The sequence below is a fragment of the Anopheles nili genome, chromosome 3 (genome assembly GCF_943737925.1).
Source record: "Anopheles nili chromosome 3, idAnoNiliSN_F5_01, whole genome shotgun sequence".
Classification (NCBI taxonomy): domain Eukaryota; kingdom Metazoa; phylum Arthropoda; class Insecta; order Diptera; family Culicidae; genus Anopheles; species Anopheles nili.
In genome coordinates, this window is record NC_071292.1 from 912,805 (window position 1) to 922,967 (window position 10,163).

A 10,163-nucleotide genomic window follows, 5' to 3' on the forward strand; every position below is an offset into this window, starting at 1 on the left:
GTTGGTGCGTTTTTTCAAACAAGCTGGTATTATTGAAATGTTAAATGTATTATTAAATAATATTAATGAGAAGAAGAAGAAGACGCAGTTATAACTAGGTATGCAATTGAATGGCATCCAGTCAGTTAAGACCTAATGGTATGATGATGTTTGACAGATCCAAAGTTTGAGTTGCTATTGGAGATTACATTATAAAACTGAGGTTAGAGATAGGCAGCGGTTATAGTTTCTCGTGTCACAACCTTAAGGCGAGTCGTTTTAGCGCTAAATAAGTAAACAAGTAACTTAGTATCTACTCAGTTTATTAGCGCTGTAATCTAATCACATCCACTTCTCTAAAATTGTAAAAATTGAAGCTGAAAAATAACATCCTAACGACTGACTTCTCAAATTTTACTATTTGCATTATTTGAACAGTCAGTATTCGTTCTATGCAAACGCGCACTGTTTGTATGGTCACACGGTTTATGTGCTGTTTGAAGCAGTCTTTTTTAAATGTTTCGATCAGCCTACGCATCATGAGATGTAACGACAAATAAATATTAACAAGCTAATCGATTAAAAACGTAAGGAACTATCCATGGGACTACCACATCCATTTGTATGCTCTATACATATTCCTAGCATTGTGTGTTGCGGTTAGAGATTGTATGTAGAAATTTGAACCATCCATCTGATCAACTTTAAACAGGACACGCTGATTTTTTCATCTTTTTTATGACCTAAAAAAAACAAAACAAGTTGAAATATTTCAAAATATTATACACACTACTAAGGACAAACTTCATTATATAAAACAAGAACAAAGGTAAGGCCAATATAAAAAAACCTCACATTAATATAATATGCATGAAGGTAGAAGCCAATGTTGTTGGTAAATAGTTTTAAACGAAGACATGAGAAATACATGCAATCTAGAATGCGAGTTTAGCACAAAACAAATCAGATGATCTATAAAGTCTACGTTACTATCACCTACAAAAACGAGTAATGAAATATACGGCTACATGATTGCACGTACTTACACGAGCGTGAGAGTTTCTGATTCGAGAATAAATTCAGTAATTTTAGCACCCAAAATAGTCTACACTACATACTCGCGATCGCTAATGACCTTAATGCCGTGCTCAGTGAAAACGAATTTTATCATATCGTCGTAGCTACGAGATGGGCTGATTCGACCAGTCGAAGTATTCGTTGAAGTTACTGCTGTTTGAGCTGTGCATGTGCTAAGAGTAGCGCCTAAATTGCTAGCAACATGTGTACTGGATTTGGTCATAGTAATTGAACGCGTGGTACTGTCTTCGTTGGTTGACAAGGAATCAAAAGGACCATTACCGATGGTCGTTGTGCGATTGGTCGATGTGCTTGTATTGTCATTGTTAGTGCTATCTTTAGCGTTAGTGCTTGGGTTAGAGGCCTGCTGACCGACAGACGGTATTCGAGCGTTTTCCTTTTCCGTTGCAACCACACCCACCTTTTCTCCAGCATTGCCGCTTTTGGTGTCCAAAGTGATGTGTTTAGCGATATTTTTCGTCCCAGTAGGAGAAGTTGCGAGTGATGGTGTGGATGATGGCGCCTCAGTTGTTATAATTTGCACGGCACTTCCTGGCCGCCCAAGAAACGTTGCCCGATTACCTGTGCCTACTTTAGAATCATTCGAGCAGCAGAATACCTTATTAAGCGTGATGGGTGGTCCAGGGGGTAAAGGCGGTGCCGGGAAGTCCGTTTCGTCCATTGCTTCGCAGGACAAGCCGATCTTATTCCGCTGGTTTTGTTGCTCGATGTAAATATCAGGATCATTTAACGGTGAAATGGGTGAAATGCTCATGGCTTCCGCTGCGCTACCCGGAGTTAAAATGTACTTACTGCATAGTGTATCCATCCCAAACCATGAGAGATTAATAATCCCAGGCGGGATCAGTACAGACATGTGGGAAAGCGGATTGTGATTAGCGAAATGAGGCGAGTCGATTAACATCAATCATTTCTGCACACTGGAGCGTAACCGTAAATCGTTCCTTTCACTACATAAAATGCATACTTGTTACTGGAGTTAACTCGACACACGCTTCTCGATTGAACCGAAAAATAAGGTATGAATTCTAAAACAACATCCGAGGTACTTACTTATCAGTACTGGATCCAAATAGCCCAAATTTTCGTATATACTCCGACACATGATCATCCAACAGGTACTTCACCGATAGACCTCGGCTTAGCAGGCGTCGAATCAATGTTGAGCTAACATCATTTGTAACCCAGTTTGTTACAACCGTTATGTTGCGCTGCCGAAAACGATATACACACTTATTAGTACCTTTTGCGGGACCGGAATTCAATTCGAGTTTTGACACTACGTACTCTATATCGGCTCAGCAGGTCGGAATTGAAAATGAACTGTTCCGCATTGGATCCCGCTCGAGAGATGACCACTATTCCGTGGTAACCCAAAATAGCTTCCAAATCCTCGTCTTTCCACAGACCTGGCGTGGCAAACGATTCAAGCAAATCAGCACCGCATAATAGTTTCAATTGTACTTGTCCCGCAGTTTTCTTGATTCCCTCTGGAACCCATGCCGGTATATGCTGGTTGTTGATAGTGCCGTTAGGATCTTTTAAGTACGAATTTATATAGTTCTGTAATAACGTTGAAACATAGTTATTGATTTCGCGTAGTCGCGGTGTTTTGTAAGCGTTACGGCTTAGATTGGTCGACATACCTGATGATATTGTAACACCTGACGAGTTCTTGTCCATTCTTCTTGTTGCGTTTCCCAATCAGACAGATGAATCCATTCGGACGTCTGCAACCCGATTTTGATCATTGCACAGCGATGCGTAGCAGAAACAAGGCCTTTCTTAGCGTATGAATCATGCACTGGTGATACTATGCCTCCAACGACCTGTCCGAGTCCCATTTGCTGAATATGATCGCGAGCAATTTCTGCAAAACATGAGATGACCAAAGTGATATTAATCATAATGCTGAAAAACTAACAAAATTTGGAAAATATCTTTTTGATTAACATACCGAACATCCGAAAGTGCATTGGCGTTGGCGGACTAAACGAGCCGCATGCTATCAGCATTATTTTCGTCGACGATGTCATTCTCATTTGTTCTGGATATGAATTGATGTATTACACTTAATACACAAACACTTCACACTTTCAGCACTTTAAATTGAGCCGCGGGAATCAACACTTTTGGAAATTTTCTATCTAATCATGCTGATGAACAACTAAACGTTTCGCAAAATTTGTTTATTCAATACGCGATATCCGAGCAACCTTTCGTTTTGTGTTGTTTGTGTTCCATTAGAGCAGGGTTAGTAGTCAATGTTTAGGAAAGGGTGGTTTGCTATGAAAGTGCATACACACCAATAAACGTAAAATCACCTAAAATCCAATAAAAGTGTATGTTTTTAACATGGTTTTTGTAAAGAAATTAAGTAACACAAAATATATGCATAAATACGCGTTCAATTCACTGCAAATAGGTACACAGCACTTTGACAACAAGCCCTGTCAATATTATTTACAACTGGCAGCTGAGTTGCGTTTATACATTACTGCAGAAAGCTTTCGGCTTTGTTGTTTTAAGAAATAGAATAGCTTTTCTAATGTTTTACTTTTAATAGAAGTTTTAAAATTAACTATTATGCAATATAATATATATGTATTAAAATTTAGCGAAATATCAATACAATACTCCATTATTATTTATTTAAGGATGGCCGGGCCATATTTTGGTTAGTATACTTTATATAGGAAAGAAACTACATAGTTTAATACATGAATGAAAAAAAACATATTAACTGCACATAACTGCATAAACCTAATGAGTGTTATTGGTTTAAAGTGAAATTTCAAATTTATGACATGAAAAAATTTACCAACAATGATCAACATTTCTTTTCTTCCTTGTTAGAACCAGAGCTCGCCTCAAAACGATGCATTACAATTTAAAGTTTGGGAAACGCTTTCACGTGCAAATTTTTCTTTCATTTTTGCTCACGGAATCTATAGGTGTTCATTATGTTGCCGCTATACTGATTTAATTTCAGATTAAACTTCTTTTTGGCACAAATGAAAGTCGCACACGCGGCACCATCTCTAGTCCTGTCTTCGGGGTTGTAGTATAGAGTCCCCTTGTAATTTATGTTCGTACTTAGTCAACATTTTTGATGCTTTTTCCGATTCTCGTCATAGAAGGAGCAAAGTTTTACCGCTGCCTGGAAATGGCCTGTGAATTCCATTCAAAGGAAGCCACGAAAGCATCATCTTTGGCTAGGAAAAACATCGCCCGCAACACCAGCAGGGAACTCCTGACAGGGAGCAAACGGGAAGAAATTCAGCGTAAAACATTGATTGATCACATCTTTTGGGGTTTCTCCGGGAAAACAATTCCACAACCCTGCGTAGTTAGAAGAGGATTCTTATTTTACTCGCCTTTACCATTCGTTTTCGTTTCGTTAGCTTTCCCTGGCCACGGAAACAAGACCGAGCCAACGAACTCGAAACACCCAAATGATGAGAAGGCGCCCAGAGAAAAGCGTTGGAGGCGATGTCCTTTGGAGTGGGAAAAGTTGGGCGCCCTTTACGGACTCAACCTCATCATTGGCATAATAATGGGATCGATGATGGTATATGATAAACGAATGTTGCCACGGAAAAGTCCTTTTGGAAAATTCCACTTCCACTCAAGGTGCTAGCTTTCAACGTTTCTTCTGCCAACTTCACATTGATCGTAGGACAGCTCCTGCGGTAAACGGGCTTCAAATTTCGCAAGGAGGATGCCGAGGAGTTTCTGCACACGATTAGTACCACAACTGCGACAATTTATCCGACCATCACTGTACACCGCCGACCGAATTGTGTGCTGTGTAGGAGAGAATAATCACACATATTCCTGTGATCGACCGATCCCTCTGTCTCGATCGATCGATCGATCGATCTCATGGGGCGTTCGATTACATGACACTGACGGTCATCATGCCCGAGAGTCGAGGATTGTGCTAAGAGAACACAGAAAGAAAACCGGTGGGGCATTGTTGCCTCTCGCGCATCGAACTGCTCTTTTCACTGCGGAATTGCGGACGTTGTACGATCGCATTCGTGGCATGATCACCAACTTCTGCTCCATCTGTTCACATCGCCAGATCTGGGAGGAGTATTTCGCATTGCCTACCAGTAGGTCCCGGTTTATTGATGCGGGAGAAATGGTAGTTTGCTCTCCTGCCATTTTCGTTGCAGCTGGTGGGAGTAATTAGCATAAATATTAAATGATTTCGAAGGGAGATTGGCCGCGCAGGGTGAGGGCCATCCTTTTCGCTCCAACGCACTTACCCAGATGGGTGTCTCGCTTTGGCCAATTGCTCGAACGGAAACTCAACAACTCCATGGCTCATCGCCAATCGCGGCCGTCCGTCTGCCGTTTCGTTCGCCTGGAAATGGAGGAAAAACACCATTCCCGGGAGCGTAGACCCAAACTGGCCAGAGCTCGGAACGGCCGCCGTTTTCTTCCTGTTTCTGAAGTGATTATGCTACTACGCGCCGTGGGTGGGGATGCTTTGTTCGTCCCGGCCTTTCCGGCATTCCCGACCGGTGGAAAACTTGTGGCGAAAAGGGCCGCTAGATAAGCACGCCGTGGTATGGAAATTGAGCATTACATTTCATATTGTGTCAGGGAAGCATTGAGCCACGAGGTTGCCATGAAAATGAGCAAGCGAGGGAAGGCGAAAGGAACTGGCCGAGGACCACGGCCACGATGGGAAGGACAGGACGCAAATAATGAAGGATGGAGGGACACGATTGTTTAAATTATGGGGATTTTTATCCTGCAGGAAAAAGTTTTTCTTCCCACTCCAGGCCGTGGCCGAGGCGAAGGGCAACGACGGTGGCTCCAAGGAGATTAGTAATTTTTCTCTCGCTCTCGACGGGAGATATCTTTTGTTTCAGCGTTGGCAGAAAATCCTGCCGAGGGTTGCCGAATAAATGGGCGAATGGCGATCGGACAGGGCGAATGGCGAAAAACACGGGGATAACATTAATTTATTCCATTTATTTTATCTGGTATTTACATAAGTATTACATTGAATTTATTTTTCTTGAGGCGCTGTTTTTCGTCTACAATGCTGCCGGACCACCTCACCAACGCTCTGTAGTGTTTCCGTTGCGATGTAATGACAACAATGAGTTGTTTCCCCCCACCCGGAAAGGATGGCTTTTATAAGCTTTTTTTGTTGAATTCCTGGCGGAAATTTCAGGAGATGTATTTTATATTCAAAGGAGGATTTATGGAAACCGTAAGGCACTGTTTGACAGTTGGGAGGTTTGCATTGTAATTTCCAATTGGCGCGATGGCGAATACTTCAATGGAGTTTTAATTAAGATTACCTTACTTCGGTGTGGTACGGATGAGCTAAATAAATCCTCAAGCGATTGTTCTCGAGCTTTTGTTAAATCAAGGACGTAGGAGATCTATAAGAGCTTTCGCTACACTTTCCGTTTTGTCATATTTATAAAACACATGCACAGATGGAGACAGTCGCTCGCCATTGTTTGCCAGGCGTGATAGTTAATTTATGATGCAGTTTTACAAGACAAATTGGTTCATAAATGGCCAATCCAATTTGTTGGACCGTTGATGTAAATTAGTTTGAAATGAACTGATTTGTGATGCGTTACGAGCTGGCAGCCCACTCATCATTCGAGAATGCTTCGGTAAATCTCGAATATTTGCCACCAACTTGAACCCATGGCAAGGGGCGAGAGCTAGCTGTCTAAGCGCACTCTGTCTCCGAGAAAAATTATGATGCCTTGGGTCTTGATGGGACGCGAAACTGCTGAAACGCCAGACAAATTAGCGATTGGCTTTTACTGTGGGATTTTATTTTGAATTTTTTTCAATTCGGCCGAGTCGATGACGACGTTCGTGGTTTCGAGATAAATAATCTCAGTCGCCAGTTCTTCGAGGCCATCAAGGTTCAAAAAATACTGCTGCTCGGGCTACATTCGAGGGCTACTCCATCCCGATCTTGATACCACCACGTCGGTTTATTGATCTCGGTTAGATTAATAAGGTCCATAAAATAAATTGAATTTGATGTGAACCGTTGTTATTAAATGTAAACCAATCGCACTTTACAAAGAAACAAGAGATCGTCCAAACTGTTACGGCATTACGAAAACACATCAAATGTGTTGCGTTACGAGCATCTGCCACCTGCTGTTCGGCTAGACATTAACCTGGCACGATCATTGTTTCCTTTTACCGTGAAGTGAACCATCGCTGCGATGTTTGCCTTTCATAACCGTGCCTGCGTTTCAGTGTCTTGTTTTATCGCGTTTGTTGTGTTTCTAAGACAAACTTTTGTGGAACAATCCCAGCTTTTGTCGCCATTGTGTTCTCATAGTGTCCCTTGCAACTACCAAAGGGCTGCTAATAACGATTGGCCATTAAATATCGGACTTTGATGCGGATATAAAATCCTACCTCGTTTCCAATTCTCCCGTGCCAGGAGGACTGATTGATCAGGGACCTTGTAGCAGCGAGAGCCAACGGGGAACCCCCCCCCCTCCCACACACAAACATACACACGTTCCCTCACTCTCTAGCATGTGAGCTCGATCGTATCAGAGGGCATATTCAATGTATAAGAAAGACATTCGAAGACGAAAGTGACGTGATTCTGATTTATTAAATGACTGATTTATAGTCGTTCATCAAACGCTCGGTGCCTCGGTGGTGGCTCGGTTTTGCATGGCTTGCTCCGACCGCCCATGTGGGTGGGAGGAAAAACCCCGGGAAATCAGAACCGAAGCAGGCCGTTGGTCGCGAGGGGTGACAATCGGATTAATCCCCGGTTAAAGTCGACAGTGACGCGAACAAATGGCCAATGTGCAAGAGATTCGTGGTTTGATGGGATGATTATAGCGAGAAGGATTGTGATATGTTGATCCCTATCGGACCGAGTTATCCTACCCCCTCCCCCATCTTCCCCTTTTTCTCCCTCTCTCTTTGTTTCACGCTTGTCCTCTTCGCTTCACGATTTTCCCGAACCGTTGGCGAAATGAATTTCGGCACTCATTACGCGATGGAGAGCATCATCCCTTGCAATTGCGAATTTTTGCCCCTTCCCTCCCGCTCCCTTACTTCCTTCCCTCGTATCGCGACTCCCCGGTGGCAGCGGAAAATGTACACATTGGTATGATTATGATGGGGAAGGAGCACTGCGGGGTGAATGATCATTTTGGCTTTTATTTATCTCGGTTGTGTCGAGGCATTGGCCGTTGTTTTGATGAAAATTAAAATGAAACGAGGCAAAAAATCAACGAGCTGATGTATTTTTTTGCTTTACTCTGCAGCACAAGTACGCACATCTCACGACCGTGCCCATTACAGCAGCCGGCGATATGATGTCAAAAAAGTGTAATCACATTTACTGCGATTATTCTAGCTCATCCAAATGGGCGGACAAATTATGGGGCATTTGTTTTTGACTATGAAGGCCACCGGCTATGAGACTTTTTTTTTAACATTTCTTTTTCCTCGGGAGCTGGTAGGATTCGTGAACGGTGCGATTGGAATGCATTTCCCGGGGAATGAGAAGGGTCCAAGTGGTGAGTGACAAGGGAGTAGAGGAATTTTGAACACATTAGCAGCGGTGAATTATGAAACGAAAGGCATGTAGAGCTGGTGATCATTATGAATGTTTTTTCTCTGTATTTCTGAAGGTGCATTCGAACGAAATTTTTAGTTAGCAGCCTCGAATTGGCGGCCGTATATTTGTGTAACTAGGCAAGCATGCTCATTGCGCAACATAACGATTAAATTTATTTAAAGAAGACTATGATTTCGGTTGGTCCGGAGGTGTTCGACCTCTCCTAGTTTTATGAAATGTTGTCATGCGATGTTTTACTAAATAAATCTCGTACAGGTGCTTTGAGAGCATATCGAAGATCGGACCAGTGAATTGATTGACCACGAGCCGCAAAAGGCGATCAACAAGTCGTTGATCGCAATCGGTCTAGCGGACCTAGGCGACACCACTTACGAAGCCGTGAATAGGAATTTATTTTTATTACACGCGCGCAAACAAACCGAACCGAGCGACCGAAACCAGACCGTACATAAAACAATATTAAATCTAATTTATAATTCATCAAACCAAAACGAAATGAAATGACAAAAACGCGAAGAACCGTGAAGGGGCACAGATAAATTTCACAAACGCATGCACGACAAGGCCCGGTGTGGCCACATGCAGCGTCCGGTTCGTTCATAAAACCATAACAGAATTCAATAAATCACTATCACGGTGTCCCGTGAAGCGTCGACATCGCACGAGTTGTGGATGTGTCGGGGAGGAATTTTTTTTAGAGCCACTGCCCGAGTGCGCACGTAATGAGAGCGTAGTTTGTTTTATATTATTTGATATTCACCAGCGACCACTACCGGCCCGGTGCGGCTGGTTGCGTTATTTTTGTTCTCAGAAAGGGGAAGACACGTTCACAAGCAGGAAAAAAAACGCGAAACAAACTAAACGTTAAACGAAGCAATCAAAAACGATTCGAGCAATTTCTGTTCCTTTTTTATTACTACCAGCCGCCCAGAGGAAAGTGTCTCATGAAACATAATCCGGCTCGGTTGGATTCGATTCGAAGGGGGCGATGGAACGCGTTAAATCACTTTTGCGCTATAATTTCGTGTTACCCTTTCGGGGCTCCCATTTGAAGCAGTGGGACAAATTAACCGGCCGACGACCGTCAAAAATTGAAGGAATGTTCTTTCCTTTTGGCCACGTTTCTCGTTTCCGCTAGAATCGCTTGGTTTGAGCGAGTCAAAGGCATGGAAACTGATTGACTTCTTGTCTCAGGGTGGTCGGTGGAAAATTTATTTAGCGGTTTGTTACAAATACACATTTCTCTCGCATTCACTCTCTCAGTGTCTAACTCTCTCTCTTTCTTAACCCAGAGCAAGCAGAACCGTGCCTAGCTCGCTGGTTCTCTTGAGACGAAGTGCAAATACGTGGCATGTTCTGTATGAAGATGAAATTAAAATATCACAATGAACGCATCGCCATAAGTCAACGTGCCGCAGGCGGCAATGAGGTATGGGCTTCAAAATTCGATTCGATTAGAGTCCTGCTCGCGCCC

At 42.8% G+C, this 10,163-nt stretch overlaps 1 protein-coding gene across 2 annotated transcripts; it reads right to left on the reverse strand.

The window, feature by feature from the left end:
* Positions 1–311: 311 nt before the first annotated feature.
* LOC128723290 (nicotinamide/nicotinic acid mononucleotide adenylyltransferase 1) lies at positions 312–3,135 on the reverse strand. 2 transcript variants are annotated; one of them, XM_053817013.1, is made up of 6 exons: positions 3,035–3,135; positions 2,724–2,947; positions 2,365–2,640; positions 2,131–2,288; positions 1,478–1,868; positions 312–722 (listed from the first exon to the last, which is right to left on the reverse strand). In XM_053817013.1, the coding sequence occupies exons 1-6, from the start codon at positions 3,117–3,119 to the stop codon at positions 684–686; spliced, it is 1,173 nt and encodes a 390-aa protein (XP_053672988.1). In that variant the 5' UTR covers positions 3,120–3,135; the 3' UTR covers positions 312–683. The 2 variants fall into 2 exon arrangements, with proteins under 2 accessions (XP_053672988.1, XP_053672990.1); XM_053817015.1 differs by lacking the exons at positions 312–722; positions 1,478–1,868 and adding an exon at positions 1,973–2,027.
* Between the last annotated feature and the right edge of the window lie 7,028 nt (positions 3,136–10,163).

Bases quoted from the DNA above. Each gene is read 5' to 3' on its own strand.
- LOC128723290 (XM_053817013.1), bottom strand. From the start codon at position 3,119: ATGAGAATGACATCGTCGACGAAAATAATGCTGATAGCATGCGGCTCG. The intron at 2,289-2,364 runs GTACGTAGTGTC...CGTTTTCGGCAG, and splicing joins ACCTGCTGAGCCGATATAGA to CGCAACATAACGGTTGTAAC. The intron at 723-1,477 runs GTGGGTGTGGTT...TGTTTTTTTTAG, and splicing joins GCGGCAATGCTGGAGAAAAG to GTCATAAAAAAGATGAAAAA.